The following is an 18,882-nucleotide window of genomic DNA, read 5'->3' as shown; positions in this document are numbered from 1 at the left end:
CCCTGTACCTCGGTACACATGACAATAATAAACCTAAATCCAGTTAAATATTCCAAGTTGGCACTGGAGCATGCTCTTCCCAGCAACGGTTCCACTACCATCTGAAACAATCCCTCTACTCTTTGAAATCACTTTTCTTCCTGTAATTGTAGCACCATTTCTAAATGTTACCCATGTCCCTTTGCTCTAACAATTGGACTTGAGTTTGACTTGATTGTATTTACGTGTGGTATATCTGATCCATTTAGAGCAAGCAAAACAGAGCTTTTCACTGTACCTCAGTGCACATGTTAATAATAAACCTAAACTCTAAAGACTCCACTGAATAAAGGCCAGGCGAAAGTACAGCCTTCCTACACTGTCCGCAACCCCAGCCTGAACTCCACTGGATAAAGGCCAGACGACAGTACAGCCTTCCTACACCACCCTCAACCCCAGTCTGAACTCCACTGGATAAAGGCCAGACTACAGTACAGCCTTCCTACACTACCCTCAACCCCAACCTGAACTCCACTGTTGCTGGGATTTCAGACAATGAGGAAAACTGCCAAAGTACACAGCAGGACAGGGAGCAATTACAGAAATTGGTGGATAAATGGCAGATGGAGTTAAATCTTGGCAAGTGTGAGGTGTTGCACCTTGCGAGTTTGAATGCATCACATTGTTGTCCAATCTCTTATCAACTCTTATCTGTCTGCAGATCCCACCATATGCACCTGCCGATGGACAAAGTTTCTTAAATGCAACCACTGTATCCTCCACCACCAGCCCTGGCAGTGCGTTCCAGGCACCCATCGCCCTCTGTGTGAAAAGCCTTGTCCCTCACCTCTCCTTCAAACGTTGCCCCTCTCACCTTGAAGCTATGCCCTCTAGTCTTTGATATTCCCAATCTGGGAAAAAGGTCTCCAATCTGATTGTCTACCCGATCTATGCCTCCCATAATTTTATATTTATCTTATTGCTTCCTTTATTACTTTTATTTTATTTAATTACTCTATCAGGTCTTCCGGCAACCTCTGGCATTCCAGGGAAAACGATCCGTTTGTCCAGCTCCTCCTGTAGCTAATCCACTAACCACCAGTGATAGCTAGTTTCTTACATTCATTTACCTATCAAAGCAATTGAAACATTTTTTTCTCTAAATTACGAATTGCTAGTTTTAGAACCATAATTGCTGGTTAATAATAATTGTAATAATTGCTATTCATGCACTTACCTTTGTAATAGAACAGGCAATGTTCTGAGAGTGCAAACCACCGCCGTTTCCACAGTTTCATTCCTGAACTATCCTAAACACACAAACACATGGCAATCTGTCATCAAAGTGTCTTTCATGAAAACAATGTCGGAGGAGCGTTTGTCAGCACTGGGCCTGAACTCGCTGACGTTTAGAAGGTTGATGGGGGACCTCATTGAAACTTACCAAACAGTGAAAGGCTTGGATAGAGTGGATGTGGAGAGGATGTTTCCACTAGTGGGAGAGTCTAGGACCAGAGGCCACAGGCTCAGAATTAAAGGATGTTCCTTTGGAAAGAAGATGAGGAGTAATTTCTTCAGTCAGAAGGTGGTGGAACAGTAGAATTCATTGCCACAGGTGGCTGTGGAGGCCATCAATGGATTATTTTTTAAGGTGGAGATTGATGGATTCTTGATTAATACGGGTGTCAGAGGTTACAGGGAGAAGACAGGAGAATGGGATTAGGAGGGAGAGATAGATCAGCCATGATTGAATGGCAGAGTAGACCTGATGGGCCGAATGTCCTAACTCTGCTCCTATAAATGATGAACTTATGACTGAGCACATTGCCAGCTGATCAAGTCCAGCACAACAGAAACAGCTGGAAGTTAAATGCCATAAAATGTAATTCACTGCTACATTGCAAAGGAACGGTGACATGGAACATAAGAAACAACAAAGACTGTTAAAAAGAACAGTTCTTCTCGTATTTGCAATGAAAGAGATGCATCAGAGAGAACACATAAAGCCAAATAGTTGAAATACAACACATAACTGTAGCTGGAGGCACAAGGAACTGCAGATGCTGGTTAACGCAAGAGGACACAAGGTGCTGGAGGAATTCAGTGGGTCAAGCAGCATCTCTGGAGAGCATGAATAAGTGAAGTTTCGGGTCGGGAGAACATAGATAGGTAGACACAAAATGCTGGAGGAACTCAGCAGAACAGGCAGCATCTCTGGAGAGAAGAAATGAGTGATGTTTCGGGTCGAGACCCTTCTTCAGTGATGTCATCATCATCATCATCATATATATACAGCCGGAAACAGGCCTTTTCGGCCCACCAAGTCCGTGCCGGCCAGCGATCCCCGCACATTAACACTATCCTACACCCACTAGGGACAATTTTTACATTTACCCAGCCAATTAACCTACATACCTGTACGTCTTTGGAGTGTGGGAGGAAACCGAAGACCTCGGAGAAAACCCACGCAGGTCACGGGGAGAACGTACAAACTCCTTACAGTGCAGCACCCGTAGTCAGGATCGAACCTGAGTCTCCGGCGCTGCATTCGCTGTAAAGCAGCAACTCTACCGCTGCGCTACCATGTCCGGGGAGGGGGAGTTACATAGGTAAGGAAGTGCAAGGTGTGAAAACAGGTATCCTCTCCAGAGATGCTGCCTGTCCCGCTGAGTTACTCCAGCATTTTGTGTCTATCTTCAGTTAAAACCAGCATCTGCAGTTCCTTGCTACACATGGACAGATAGGTGATGTTTCAGCTCGGGACCCTCCTTCAATAAAGCTGGTGAGGCACAAGAAACGTGAGATGCTGGAATGTGGAGCACAATGCTGGAAGAACAATGGCTTAGGCAGCATCTGCGGAGGGAATGGACAGGTGACATTTCGGGTCGAGACCCTTAAGAAAAATACCCAAGATAAAAAGCTCTAGGAGACTGATGGATCTGGTATCTAATGGAAATTATAATAGAGCCATTAACTTGCGCCACCCATTCTCAGTACAAATGTGGCAAATGCATTTCAATCCCACCACTGTACCAGTTCCAGACACTGTAAATTAATGAAAGCAATATACAATCTCTAAGTACACAAGCAAATTGATAACCAGGACATTAATTATGTTCTTGTAGCTGGGCTGCTACACTTCACTGGCACTGTACAACAATCTAATCAACATCTGTTTAGTGCAGTGCTAAGCAACATATTTCTCACAAATGTTCAAGACCAATCATCCAAGCAGTTCACAGACACACTGATTTCAAACCACATTTTATTCCACCTTGTTATTGTGCCTTTCATGCTGATGTTTCAAAGCTGCTGCTTAGTTTAGTTTTGAGATGCAGTACAGAAACAGACCCTTCGGCCCACCAAGTCTGCGCCGATCCCCGTACACTAACACTACCCTACACACGGGGGACAATTTACAATTTTACCGAAGCCAATTAACCTACAAACCTGTACGTCTTTGGAGTGTGGGAGGAAACTGGAGCTCCCAGAGAAAACCCACTCAGGTCACGGGGAAAATTCCAAACTCTGTACAGACAGCACCCATGGACAGGATTGAACCCAGGTCTCTGGCGCTGTGAGGCAGCAATTCCACTGCTGCGCCACCGTGCCACTGTTGAAGCCAAGGTCCCAGGAGAACATAGAACAGCACAGTTCAGGAGGGCGAAGGGTGATCTTATAGATGTGTAGAAAATCATGAAAGGAATAGATCGGGTAAATGCACATTCTTTTACCCAGAATCAAGAACCAGAAGACATAGGTTAAGGTGAGGGGAGAATGATTTAATAGGAACCTGACAGGCAACTTTTTCACACAAAGGGTGGTGGGTGTATGGAATGAGCTGCTGTAGGAGGTAGTTGAGGCAGGTACTATCACAATATTCAAAGGACAATTGGAAAGGTAAATATATAGGAACGGTTAGAGAGATACAGGCCAAATGCAGGCAGGCGGGACATGTTGGTCAGTATGGGCAAACACAGGCAGGCAGGACATGTTGGTCAGTATGGGCAAACGCAGGCAGGCAGGACATGTTGGTCAGTATGGGCAAACACAGGCAGGCAGGACATGTTGGTCAGTATGGGCAAACACAGGCAGGCAGGACATGTTGGTCAGTATGGGCAAACACAGGCAGGCAGGACATGTTGGTCAGTATGACGGAAATATTTCAAACGTCATTAGAAACGGGGATGGTGCCGGAAGATTGGCGCATTGCGCATCATATCATCATATCATATATATACAGCCGGAAACAGGCCTTTTCGGCCCTCCAAGTCCGTGCCACCCAGCGATCCCCGTACATTAACACTATCCTACACCCACTAGGGACAATTTTTACATTTACCCAGCCAATTAACCTACATACCTGTTGTGCCCTTGTTTAAAAAAGGTTCTAAAAGTAAACCTAGCAATTATAGACCTGTTAGTTTGACGTCTGTGGTGGGAAAATTAATGGAAAAGATACTTAGGGACAATATATATAAACATATGGATAAACAAGGCCTGATTAGGAACAGTCAACATGGATTTGTGCCTGGAAGGTCATGTTTGACTAATCTTCTTGAATTTTTTGAAGAGGTTACCAGGGAAATTGATGAGGGCAAGGCTGTGGATGTTGTCTATATGGACTTCAGTGAGGCATTTGACAAAGTTCCACATGGAAGGTTGATTAAGAAGGTTAAATCGTTGGGTATTAATAGTGAAGTTGCAAGATGGATTCAACAATGGCTGAATGGGAGATACCAGAGGGTAATGGTTGACAACTGTATGTCAGGTTGGAGGCCAGTATCTAGTGGAGTACCCCAAGGATCTGTGTTGGGTCCGCTGTTGTTTGTCATTTACATCAATGATCTGGATGATGGTGTGGCAAATTGGATTAGTAAGTATGCAGATGATACTAAGATAGGTGGTGTAGTTAATAATGAAGTAGATTTTCAAAGTCTACAGAGAGACTTGGGCCTTTTGGAAGGGTGGGCTGAAAGATGGCAGATGGAGTTTAATGCTGATAAGTGTGAGGTGCTGCATTTTGGTAGGACAAATCAAAATAGGACGTACAGGGTAAATGGTAGGGAATTGAGGAATGCAGTGGAACAGAGGGATCTGGGAATAACTGTGCATTGTTCCCTGAAGGTGGAATCTCATGTGGATAAGGTGGTGAAGAAGGCGTTTGGTATGCTTGCCTTTATAAATCAGAGCATCGAATATAGAAGTTGGGACGTAATGTTAAAATTGTACAAGGCATTGGTGAGGCCGAATCTGGAATATGGTGTGCAGTTCTGGTCGCCAAATTATAGGAAGGATGTCAACAAAATAGAGAGAGTACAGAGGAGATTTACTAGAATGTTGCCTGGTTTTCAGCACTTAGGCTACAGAGAGAGATTGAACAGGTTGGGTCTTTATTCTTTGGAGCGCAGAAGGTTAAGGGGGGACTTGATAGAGGTTTTTAAAATTTTAAGAGGGACGGACAGAGTTGACGTGGGTAAGCTTTTCCCTTTGAGAGTGGGGAAGATTCCAACAAGGGGACATAACTTCAGAATTAAGGGACAAAAGTTTAGGGGTAACATGAGGGGTAACTTTTTTACTCAGAGGGTGGTGGCTGTATGGAATGAGCTTCCGGTGGAAGTGGTGGAGGCAGGCTCGATTTTATTATTTAAGAGTAAATTAGAGAGGTATATGGATGGGAAGGGATTGGAGGGTTATGGTCTGAGAGCAGGTAGATGGGACTAGGTCGGAGAAAGTGTTCGGCATGGACTAGAAGGGCCAAACTGGCCTGTTTCCGTGCTGTAATTGTTATATGGTTATATGGTTAGTATGGGCAAACACAGGCAGGCGGGACATGTTGGTCGGTATGGATAAGTTGGGTCAAAAGGGCCGTTTCCCCACTGTATGACACGAACAGACACTTCGGCCCAAGATATCTGTGCCGAACATGATGTCTGGTTAAACTAAATTATGTATTTAGCAAAATAAGAGACAAAGTGCTAGAGTAATCCAGTGATGCAGGGTTCGGTGCTGGACCCGTTACTGCTTATCATCTACATAGGGTTGCCAACTGTCCTGTATTAACCAGGACATCCTGTATATTGGGCTAACTGCCCTTGTCCCGTATTAGGCCCAGGGGGCGCGGTAAAACCGGACAATGTAGGTCTGGGGGTCGCAGTAGGCCCAGACAGTGTAGGCCCGGACAGTGTAGGCTAACGGAGTGTGTTCGCCGAACGGAGGTTGCGTAATAAACCGCCTCCTGGCGGCCACCATTGCTGGAGCGGGAGCACGTGGCCGCTGGCTGGGTGAGGTCACATGGGGCGCAGGCGGTGACGCCACCTATAGTCCATCATTTGGGAGTTAGAAAGTTGGCAACCTTACATCTATGGTATGTCAATGATTTGGATGAGAACATACAGGGCAAGATTAGCAAGTTTGCTGATGATATAAAAGTAAGTGGTTTTACAGATAGTGAAGATGGTTGTGAAAAATTGTGAAAAATTGATTGGCCAGGTGGGCTGAGGAATGGTTGATGGAATTTAATACAGAGAAATGTGAGGTGTTGCATTTTGGGAAATCTAACATGGGCAGGACCAACACAGTGAATGGTAGGCCTCTGGGGAGTGTTGTAGAGCAGAGGGATCTGGGAGTTCAGGAGATTGGTTCCTTGAAGTTGGAGTCGCAGGTAGATAAGGTGGTCAAAAAGGCATTTGGCACATTGGCCTTCATCAGTTAGCATATTGTATAGAAGTTGGGAGGTCATGTTGCAGTTGTATAAGACATTGGTGAGACCGCATTTAGAGTATTGTGTTCAGTTCTGGGCACCATGTTATTGGAAAGATGTTGACAAGCTGCAAAGGATATAGAAAAGATTTACAAGGATGTTGCCAGGACTAGAGGGTGTGAGCTGTAGGGAGAGGTTGAGTAGGCTGGGACTCTATTCCGAGGAGCGCAGGAGGATGAGGGGTGATTTTATAGACTTATATAAAATCATGGGAGGAATAGATTGGGTAGATGCACAGAGTCTCTTGCCCAGAGTAGGTGAATCGAGGACCAGAGGACATCGGTTTAAGGTGAAGGGGAAAAGATTTAATAGGAATCTGAGGGGCACCTTGTTGGGTGTATGGAACAAGCTGCCAGAGGAGGTATTTGAGGCTGGGACTATCCCAACATTTAAGAAAATGTTAGACAGGTACATGGAGAGGACAGGTTTGGAGGGATACAGGCTAAATGCTGGCAGGTGGGACTAGTGTAGCTGGGACATGTTGGCCGGTGTGGGCAAGTTGGGCCGATGGGCCTGTTTCCACACAGTATCACTCTAATTCAGCGGGTGGGCGAGGCATTGGATAGGTCGGGACCAACTTCAGATCCTTATCTGAAGAGGATGTAGTTGAGGCAGGTACTATGACAACTCTTAAAAGACACTTGGACAGGTACTTGGATCGGAAAGGTTAGAGGGATATGGACCAAATGTGGGCAGGAGGGACTAGTGTAGATGGGACATGTTGGCCGGTGTGGGCAGGTTGGGCCGATGGGCCTGTTTCCATGCTGTATGACTATGATTATTAACACATAAGTGCCAATACATGGCAGTTTAGACAAATAACAGCTTCTTTTGGAGAGGAGGAGGAGGAAATACAGCTTTTGTGTTCCCTCTCCTCAGCTGTAGTTCCTGAATCATTTACCACACAAGCACAAGACACTTTACCTGTTTGTAAAGCCAGCCTCTCACAACGACCGGTGCGTTTGGATTCCTCTTTATAGACTGCTCCCTCTTGCCAAAGTTATGGACTTTTCCATTTGACTTCAAAACCTAATTAGAAATCAAGAGATCTGAATTAAGATAACAAATATCATTGTGTCCGTGTTCAGTTCTAGACTATAAACAACATCTTATCAGATTACAGCCTGTGGGATTTTCGCAAGGAGAGAAGCCTGCAACGTAACAGGGCAGCACAGTGCTGGAGTTGCTGAACCTGCAACGTAACAGGGCAGCACAGTGGTAGAGTTGCTGAACCTGCAACGTAACAGGGCAGCACAGTGGTAGAGTTGCTGAACCTGCAACGTAACAGGGCAGCACAGTGGGGCAGGGGTAGCCGAACCTGCAACGTAACAGGGGGCACAGTGGTAGAGTTGCTGAACCTGCAACGTAACAGGGCAGCACAGTGATAGAGTTGCTGAACATGCAACGTAACAGGGGGCACAGTGATAGAGTTGCTGAACCTGCAGCGTAACAGGGCAGCACAGTGGCGCAGGGGTAGCTGAACCTGCAACGTAACAGGGGGCACAGTGGCGCAGGGGTAGAGTTGTTGAACCTGCACCGTAACAGGGGGCACAGTGGCGCAGGGGTAGAGTTGCTGCCTTACAGTGCCGGACACCCGGCTTACATCCAGACTCCAGGTGCTGTCTGTACAGAGTTTGCATGTTCTCCCTGTGACCACGTGTGTTTCCTCCCACACTTCAAAGACGTACAAGTTTGTAGGTCCAATGGCTTTGGTAAAATTGTAAATTTTCTCTATTGTGAAGGGCAGTGTTAGCGTGTGGGGATCACTGGTTGGCGCGGACTCGGTGGGCCGAAGAGCCCGTTTCCACGCTGAGCTAAACAGACAACTTTAAAAACAAGTTTTACAAAGTTAACCTCAAATTCTTTCCAAGTACAGCAATTCAACCTCCAAATAAGTATTAATGTCTCACTCATCAAAGGCACTGAGAAGTAAATTGCAATGATAAATGTCCCCACAGCTGAGGTTACAAGTGATGTTTTAGTTGTAGTGATACAGTATGGTAGTGGCCCTGTAGCCCACTGAGTCCACGCCGACCATCAATCACCCATTCACACCAGCTCCATGTTATCCCACTTTCCCATCCACACCCAAGACACTAGGGGGAATTTACAGAAGCCAATTGACCTACAAACCTGCACGTCTTTGGGATGTGGGAGGAAACCGGAGCACCCGGAGGAAAGCCATGCGGTCACAAGGAGAACGTGCAAACTACACACACAGACAGCACCCGAGGTCAGGATCAAACCCGGGTCCCTGGCACTGAGGCAACAGCTCTACCCACTGCACCACTGTGCCACCAAATAATACCATGAAAATGCAATCAAGCTTACTTTGATATTTTTTAAGATAACATCTAAATAATCCAAACATTATATGTGCTTTATTGGCATTGCCTCTGTTTCATTCGGCCAGATTACACAATGATGTTAATTCCTAATGACCTTCTCAGTTTACAGACAATTCGGTATATGCAGTAGATGGCAGCCTTTCCAGCCACAACTATTGAGTTGATAAATTCATGGGCACGGTGGCGCAGCGGTAGAGCTGCTGTCTCACAGCTGCAGAGACCTGGGTTCGATCCTGACTATGGGTGCTGCCTGCATGGAGTTTGTACTTTCTCCCCGTGACCGCGTGGGTTTTCTCCGGGTGCTCCGGTTTCCACCCACACTCCAAAGGCCTTCAGGTTTGTAAGTTAATTGGCTTTGGTAAAATTTCAACATTGTCCCTCGTGTGTAGGACAGTGCTGGTGGACAGGGGTGGCAGGTCGGCACGAACTTGGTGGGCCAACAGGCCCCTTTAGACTTTGTATCTCTAAAGTCTAAACTCTAAATAAAAATGATCAAGGACTTGCAGCATGTAAAATGCTAGCTGCAGATATGTTCACTGTGCTCCAAGAATCCAGCACTTGATAACATTTCCTGTACGTAACTGCAATGTCCCTCTGGGGGAGGGTGCAATCTAATGTTAACTCAGGGCCTCACAAACAATGCATGACAAATAGTTACTCATCAAACACTCATCGTGTCTGGCAGTGGCCATGAAGAACCTGAAGGCTTGAAGCTGATGCAATTTCCAACAAAATTAACCACAGAAAGATGTTGTGCTTAATCGTGCCAGGAAACTGCAGAGAGTGGTGGACACTGCCTGCTCCATCGTGGGCACTGCCCTCCCCACCACACACTGCCCACTCCATCGTGGGTACTGCCCTCCCCACCACACACTGCCCGGTCCATCACAGGTACTACCCTCCCCACCACACACTGCCCACTCCATCGTGGGTACTGCCCTCCACACCACACACTGCCCTCCCCACCACACACTGCCCTCCCCACCACACACTGCCCTCCCCACCACACACTGCCCGCTCCATCACGGGTACTGCCCTCCCCATCATCAAGGGAATCTGGTTTAGAGATACAGCGCAGAAACAGGCCCGTCGGCCCACCAAGTCTATGCCGACCAGCGGTCCCCGCACATTAACACTATCGTACACACACTAGGGACAATTTACATTTATCGAAAGCCAATTAACCTACAAACCTGGACGTCTTCTTAGTGTGGGAGGAAACCGAAGATCTCGGAGAAAAGCCACAAGGTCACGGGGGAACGTACAAACTCCGTACATACAGCACCCATTATCGGAATCGGACATGGGTCTCTGGCGCTGAAAGTGCTATCAGGCAGCAACTCTACCGCTGCACCACTGCGGTGCCCGGTGCTGCTGGGGTACTGCCAGCATCGTCAGAGACCCACACCCACAACGGCTGCACTCCATTTCACTCCTGCCGTTGGGAAAAAGGTACAGGAGTCTGAAAACAGTGACCACCAAGTTCAAGAACAGCTCTGTCCCAGTACCATCAAGCCCTTCAGCACTACGCAATGTATGTAATCCAAAATACAATCAATCAATCATTTTAGATAATCATAATCATGCAAAAAAACAAAGTCTGTAGTGCAACCTAAAACAAACTCCAAAAAAGATCACAGATGTTAAGGTTAGTGTTGTGCAAAATACAAAGTACAAACTCAGCGGGTCCAGCAGTAGCTGTGGAGGGAATGGATGTGATGTTTCAGGATGGGACCTTTCTTCAGACTGCTGGCAGTAGGGGGGAGATAGTTGGAAAAGAGAGGTGGGGCGAGACAAAGCCTGGCAAGTGATGGGTGGAGACAGATGATGGAGTTTTCAATAGCAGATGAGTGTGGTGTCATGTTCAACAGCCTGATGGTTGCTGGGAACACTGATGGAGTTTCCTGTGTTAAACAATGAGTTCAAATGAGACGCATCAAGTTCCAAACCACTGGTAGAAAAAGACAAGAATGGTTTGCTCTGCAACTTCTTTCATACCATTGGAGTGTTTTTGTTTCTTGAATGATCCTTATTTCAAGCACAATGAGAACAAACAGAGCAAGAATAACAGATGCACCCCCACCTTGTAACACGAGAGATGGCGGTGCTAATTGAACATGAGAAAGAAACCAAGTGGTTCATGTTGATCTCAACCCTCGGGGCCGTTTCAATGACGATGTTATTAATTAACAACAAAATTATAAACCTGGCTCCAACTGGGCCCAATTAGTATTCACAAGGCAACTGTACCTCCAACAGAATCAACAAAGCCTGGTGCCTCTTTAAATATTTAATGCAATGTCATATGGCATTAATGGCTTGTCACATTCAATGTAGCAGTCTGACCAAGAAGACAATCTAAAACGGGCAAGTAGCAACAAAGAACTACCAAAGCTGATTAATACACAAAAGGACACAAAGTGCTGGAGACACTTAGTGGGTCAGGCAGCATAAGGTCATAAGTGATAGTAGAATTAGGCCATTCAGCCCATCTAGTCTTCTTTGTGTCCTTTTACGTTAACCAGCATCTGCAGTTCCTTGTGTCTCCAGCTACAGTTATGTGTTGTATTTCAACTATTTGGCTTTACGTGTTCTCTCTGATGCATCTCTTTCATCGCAGATACGAGAAGAACTGTTCTTTTCAACAGTCTTTGTTGTTTCTTATGTTCCATGTCACCGTTCCTTTACAATGTAGCAGTGAATTACATTTTATGGCATTTAACTTCCAGCTGTTTCTGTTGTGCTGGACTTGATCAGCTGACAACGTGCTTAGTCATAAGTTCATAATTTATAGGAGCAGAGTTAGGCCATTCGGCCCATCAGGTCTACTCTGCCATTCAATCATGGCTGATCTATCTCTCCCTCCTAACCCCATTCTCCTGCCTTCTCCCCAAAACTCCCGAGACCCGTCATCTCTGGAGAACATGGATAGGTGATATTTTGGGTTAGAACCCTGTGCCAGTCTGATCAGTCTCAAAAAGTGTCCCAGTACAAAATATCATCTATCCATGTTCTCCAGAGATGCTGCCTGACCTGCTGAGTTACTCCAGCACTCTGTGAAACGTCACCTATCCATGTTCTCCACAGATGCTGCCTGAGCCGCTGAGTTACTCCAGCATGCTGTGTCTATCTATCTCAAGTGGCAAGGTGCTTACAGTGACCAATGAACCAAAAGGACACAAATGATGAACAATACAGACTTTATCTTCACCAATGAGATCAACCATGACAATACTCCGTGTGAAACAACATCTCATCCATCATTGTATCTCATTGTCAAGTGTGTTTCGGCTGTTTTTTATGCTTTAGCTTAAATACTCTGCCCTTTCACAATGGATTAAGTTTAGGTTCATTATTGTCACGTGTACTGGGAAAAGCTCTGTTTTGCATGCTATCTAATCAGATCAGATAATACTATAAATGAAAACTTTGTATATAAAAAACAAAAGACAAAAAAAAGGCTTGGATAGAGTGGATGTGGAGAGAATGTTTCCACTAGTGGGAGAGTCCAGAACTAGAGGTCATAGCGTCAGAATTAAAGAACGTTCCTTTAGGAAGGAGATGAGGAGGAATGTCTGTAGTCAGAGGGTGGTGAATCTGTGGGATTCTTTGCCACAGGAGGCTGTCAATGGATATTTTTAAAACAGAGATAGATTCTTGATTAGTACGGTTGTCAGAAATTATGGGAAGAAGGCAGGAGAACGGGGTTGAGAGGGAAAAAGAGATCAGCATGATTTGATGGGCCAAATGGCCTAATTCTGCCCCTGTCACTTATGATCTTATGACTGCAGATGCTGGCAATCTGAAATATTAAAAAATAGAAAATGCTGGAAATGGTCAGGGCCGGGTGCTGTACAACTCCAAGATCAAGAGAACTAAGCCAGGTGGGCAAGGAGAATCTTGCAAGGGAGTACATTATAAGTGACCTTATTGGTGTGCATGATCATGAGGGGCATGGATAAAGTGAATGCTCACAGACTTGTTCCAAATGTAGAGAATTCTAAGACAAGAGGGGCACAGGCTAAGACGAGAGGGCACGGGCTTAAAGTGCGAGGGGAGAGATTTAAGAGGGACCTCAGGGGCCTTCTTCACTCAGAAGACAGTCAGTGTCTGGAATGAGCTGCTGAAGCAGATGCAGTCATGACATTTAAAGACATTCAGACAGATATATGCAAAATACAGCAGTAACTCAGCAGATCAGGCAGCATCTGTGGAGAACATGGAGAGTGATTTAGAACCTGCCCTGGGAAAAGGACTGTTCACTTTATCCATACCCCTCATGATCTTGTACGTCTGAATAAGATTACTCAGAATGCAGAAGGGTCCTGCCCTGAAATGTCATGTGTCTGTTCTCCAGAGATGCTGCCTGACCCGCTGTGCTGCTCCAGCACTTTGGGTCTTTTATTGCAAACCAACATCTGTAGTTCCTTCTGAGTACACGCTCGGTAAATGAATGCAAACTGCTCAAACTTAATTTTGACTTTGTACTGCCTCATCTAGGAGGGAACGCAATAGATTTTTCTCTTAATTAACTTTAAAACCCATATTCTTAGCTTTCTGATCACTATTCACAATTGCTGCATCAAGTTTACGTCAGTGTAGTTTATTATTGTTATGTGTACCAAGGTACAAAGAAAAGCTTTTTTGTTGCGTGCTACGCAAAGACTACACATGATTATAATCAAGCTGTTCAAGGTGTACAGATGAAGGATACAACATTTAGTGCAAGGTAAAGTCCGATTAAAGATAGTTCAAATAGTAATAGTGATAGTGTGAGAAAATAACTGCAGATGCTGGTACAAATTGAAGGTATTTATTCACAAAATGCTGGAGTAACTCAGCAGGTCAGGCAGCATCTCAGGAGAGAAGGAATGGGTGACGTTTCGGGTCGAGACCCTTCTTCACCCATTATTTCTCTCCTGAGATGTTGCCTGACCTGCTGAGTTACTCCAGCATTTTGTGAATAAAAGATAGTTCAAAGGTCTCCAATAAGGTAGATACAAGGGTCAGGTGGTGAGATAACGGTTTCAGTTGCCTGATAACAGCTGGGAAGAAACTGGCCCCGAATCTGGAGGTGTGTGTTTTCACATTTCTGTAGGTCTTGCCTGATGGGAGAGACGAGAAGAGGGAGTGACCAGGGTGAGATTGGTCCGTGATTATGCTGCTGGCCTTGCCGAGGCAGTGTGAAGTGTAGATGGAGTCGATGGAAGGCAGGTTGGTTTGGGTGATGGTCTGGCCTGTGACCACAACCCTCTGCAATCAGAATATTTATCTGCGGCAGTAATCAGAGGGTGGTGAATCTGTGGAAGGCTGTGGAAGCCAGGTCAGTGGATATTTTTGAGGCAGAGATAGATTCTTGATTAGTATGGGTGTCAAGGATTGTGGAGTGAAGGCAGGAGAATGGGGCAGGAGAATGGGGTTGAGAGGGAAAGATAGATCATCAATCAAGGTGGAATGGACTTGGTGGGCCGAAAGACCTAATTCTGCACGTATCACCTTCAGAATAAGAAGTGGAAGAATGATACTCTGTGCAGTCACCAGGGCTTCTGAATGAGTGGAGTTTACCTCGTGTTGAATCATTAACTCCAGTGGAGGTGAAAACAAATAGCAAAACTGTCGCTTAACTCTCATTAGCCATGACCTCCATAGACTTTAGTTCTTTAGTATACGGTGGAATCCACTTTACCACCTTCCACAGATTCCACACAGGGGCCAAAACAAACACACCGACCCAGTGGCAAACTAACTGCACAATCTCACTGCGTAACCTCACAAAGGTTTATGCCAACAATGAAAATAAGGTCACAAATTGTTCCTTACAGCAATGTTGCTCAAAATCGCTTCAAGAGCCTTTCAAGAAAGCCAAGAGTCAAGGGTGTTTTGTCAGACCAGACCAAGTGGGCCCATTGGGTCCAAACCTCTCCTGCATTGGTGCAGTACCCCCTCCTCCCCTTCACCCCTCCCCCATCACATTGAATACATTATGGTGAGAGGGGAAAGATTTCATAGGAACCTGGGGGGCAATGTTTTGTGCAGAGGGTGGTGGGTGTATGGAACGAGCTGCCAGAGGAGGTAGTGTGTTTAAGGGGGGCACTGTAGGCCCCGGGGGGGGGCTGTACTTTAACAGCATTTAAAAGACATTTGGATATGTACATGGAAAGGGATATGGGCCAAACGCAGGCAAGTGGACTAGTGGAGATGGGGACTGTTGGTCGGCATGGACTACTTGGGCTGAAGGGCCTGTTTCTGTGCTGCATGAGCCTGACATTTATTTTGGACAACTGAAATAGATAGTTGTACATTCAAAGAACTGCAGATACCGGATTACAAAAAAACCCCAAAGTGATGGAGTAACTCAACAGGTCAGGCAGCATCTCTGAAGAACATGGAGAGGTGATGTTTCAGGGCATCTCAGGCACCTTATATTTTTGCTTGGGCATCTTACAACCCCCGGCGGTATGAATATTGATTTCTCTAACTTCAAGTAACCCTTGCATTCCCTCTCTCTCCATCCCGCCCACTCTCTAGTTGTCCTGCTAGTTTCACTGTTTAAATCTCTTTCATTATCACCTCCTCCACAGCCAGCAATGGATCAATGTGGGTTCTGCCTTTCTTTGGTCATCGGTGCTGCCTCGGATTTGTTCTGAACCTTTTCAGATCTCTAGTTTCCCTCTTCCCTGACTCTCAGTCTGAAGAACGGTCTCGACCCGAAACATCATCTATTTCTTTTCTTCAGATATGTTGCCTAACCTGCTGAGTTACTCCAGCTGTTTGTGTCTATATTCAATGTCTCAGGTCGGGTCTGAAGAAAGGTCCTGAACCAAAATGACACCTATCCATGTTCTCCAGGGATGCTGCCTGACCTGCTGAGTTACTCCAGCACTCTGTGAAACGTCACCTATCCATGTTCTCTAGGGATGCTGCCTGACCTGCTGAGTTACTCCAGCACTTTGCATCCTCTTTTAAAACAAAATCATCACTATTTGGTGTCATCATATATCATAATGATCATATGTGGTATAAAAATAATACTGATTATTTTAAAATTTTAAGAGGGACGGACAGAATTGATGTGGGTAGGCTTTTCCCTTTGAGAGTGGGGAAGATTCCAACAAGGGGACATAGCTTCAGAATTGAGGGACAAAAGTTTAGGGGTAGCATGAGGGGTAACTTCTTTACTCAGAGGGTGGTGGCTGTATGGAATGGGCTTCCGGTGGAAGTGGTGGAGGCAGGCTCGATTTTATTATTTAAGAGTAAATTGGATAGGTATATGGATAAGAGGGGATTAGAGGGTTATGGTCTGAGAGCAGGTAGATGAGACTAGGTCAGAGAGAGTGGTCGGCATGGACTGGTAGGGCCGAACGGGCCTGTTTCCGTGCTGTAGTTGTTATATGGTTATATGGTTATATGATTGGGAAATTTCTACGACTTTAGAGATACAGTGTGTTGGCACCGAACAGCAATCACCCCAAACACAAGCACTATTCTACACACTCGGGACCATTTACAGAAGTCAATTACCCTACAAACCCGCACATGTTTGGAGTGTGGGAGGAAACCGAAGCACCCAGAATAAACCCACAAGGTCATGGGGAGAACGTACAAACTCCATACAGACAGCACCCGTAGTCAGGATGGAACCCGGGTCTCCGGCGCTGTGAGGCAGCTGAGTTACTGAGTCTACCTACTGATCCACTAGTAAGGAAGTAAAGGAAGCCTTACCTTTGAAATGGGGGCGATTCCAAGCGCAGATGTGGTCCCTCCTGTGGAAGCCTCACTAACCATACTGTACGGCCTTTGGGCGGTCTGCTGCTTCGACATGTGGATACCTGGTCTGAAAAATCATTGGAAAAATTAATTCCACATTCAAATTTAATTTTAGAGATACAGCGCGGAAACAGGCCCTTTTGGCCCACTGGGTCCACGTCGACCAGCGATCCCCGCACATTAACACTATCCTGCACCTACTGGGGACAATTTTTACATTTACCAAGCCAATTAACCTACAAACCTGAATATCTTTGGAGTGTGGGAGGAAACTGAAGATCTCGGAGAAAACCCACGCAGGTCACGGGGAGAACGTACAAACCCCGTACAGACAGCACCCGGGATCGAACCCGGGTCTCCAGCGCTGCATTTGCTGTAAGGCAGCAACCAAGCGGCACGGTGGCGTAGCGGTAGAGTTGCTGCCTTACAGCGAATGCAGCGCCGGAGACCCGGGTTCGATCCTGACTATGGGTGCTGTCTGCACGGAGTATGTACGTTCTCCCCATGACCTAATGTTGTTAAGCTTTGTGTTGGTGCAATTTGTACTGGTTTAATTTGTAGAAGCAAATGGCATTCCATCGACACACGACTGTGGAATTTACACAGAGAACGTGTCCCAAAGATACAATTGCAAAGCTAGTACATCAGGATAATCAACTCATACAAAGCTTGTTTCAGAAAAGGTAATGAAGTGGAACTGACTGTAAAAATAAAACCTGAAATACCACTGATAGGATCAAGCATTGAAAGAATTTTCTAGTTGTTTCATGATATGTCCAGTTTCTGGACTTCACCGGATTTAGAGTTGAAAGATACAGCATGGGAACAGGCCCTTCGGCCCACCAGGTCCATGCCGACCATTGATCACCTGTTCACACCAGTTCTATGTTATACCACTTTCCCATTCACTCCCTACATACTGCGGGCAATTTACAGAGGGCCACTTAACTAGGATTGCCAACTTCCTCACTCCCAATTAAGGGACAAGGTGATGTTACCGTTACCCGCCCCACGTGACCTCACCCAGCCAGCGGCCACGTGCTCCCGCTCCACTAATGGCGGCCGACCATGCCGGGAGGCGGGATGCCACGCAACCTCCATTAGGCGGTGCCTGGGCCTACCCTGTCCGGGACTGCTGCAGCCCCGGGGCTACAGTGCCTTGAACTACAGTGTCCAGGCCTACAGTGTCCGGGCCTACAGCGTCCGGGCCTACAGTGCGTCCGGGCCTACAGCGCCGTCCGGGCCTACAGCCCCGTCCGGACCTACAGCCCCGTCCGGGCCTACAGCCCCGTCCGGGCCTACAGCCTCGTCCGGGCCTACAGCCGCGTCCGGGCCTACAGCCCCGTCCGGGCCTACAGCCCCGTCCGGGCCTACAGCCCCGTCCGGCCCTACAGCCCCGTCCGGGCCTACAGCCCCGTCCGGGCCTACAGCCCCATCCGGACCTACAGCCCCGTCCGGACCTACAGCCCCGTCCGGACCTACAGCCTCGTCCGGACCTACAGCCCCGTCCGGGCCTACAGCGCCGTACGGGCCTACAGCCCCGTCTGGACCTACAGCCCCGTCCGGGCCTACAGCCCCGTCCGGACCTACAGCCTCGTCCGGACCTACAGCGCCATCTGGGCCTACAGCCTCGTCCGGACCTACAGCCTCGTCCGGACCTACAGCGCCGTCCGGACCTACAGCCTCGTCCGGACCTACAGCGCCGTCCGGGCCTACAGCGCCATCTGGGCCTACAGCCTCGTCCGGACCTACAGCGCCATCCGAGCCTACAGCGCCGTCCGGACCTACAGCGCCATCTGGGCCTACAGCGCCATCCGGGCCTACAGCCTCGTCCGGACCTACAGCGCCATCTGGGCCTACAGCCTCGTCCGGACCTACAGCCTCGTCCGGACCTACAGCGCCATCCGGGCCTACAGCCTCGTCCGGGCGTATAGCGCCGTCCGGACCTAACACGGGACAAGGACAGTCCCATACTGGACAAACCAATTTAGCCCAAAATACGGGATGTCCCGGCTAATATGGGAC

At 47.1% G+C, this 18,882-nt stretch overlaps 1 protein-coding gene across 3 annotated transcripts in view; it reads right to left on the bottom strand.

Moving 5' to 3' along the window:
* plekha7b (pleckstrin homology domain containing, family A member 7b) overlaps positions 1-18,882 on the bottom strand; it is a 293,659-nt gene that overhangs the window by 99,433 nt on the left and 175,344 nt on the right. For all 3 annotated transcript variants that reach the window (XM_078414956.1, XM_078414957.1, XM_078414959.1), the window contains exons 5-7: positions 16,813-16,924; positions 7,667-7,771; positions 1,217-1,289 (exon numbers count right to left, since the gene is read on the bottom strand). In XM_078414956.1, coding sequence (XP_078271082.1) covers positions 1,217-1,289; positions 7,667-7,771; positions 16,813-16,924 — 290 coding nt within the window. The remainder of the gene's footprint in view (positions 1-1,216; positions 1,290-7,666; positions 7,772-16,812; positions 16,925-18,882) is intronic.

Source organism: Rhinoraja longicauda, chromosome 18 (genome assembly GCF_053455715.1).
Source record: "Rhinoraja longicauda isolate Sanriku21f chromosome 18, sRhiLon1.1, whole genome shotgun sequence".
NCBI lineage: Eukaryota > Metazoa > Chordata > Chondrichthyes > Rajiformes > Arhynchobatidae > Rhinoraja > Rhinoraja longicauda.
This window is presented reverse-complemented; position numbering and strand designations above follow the sequence as displayed.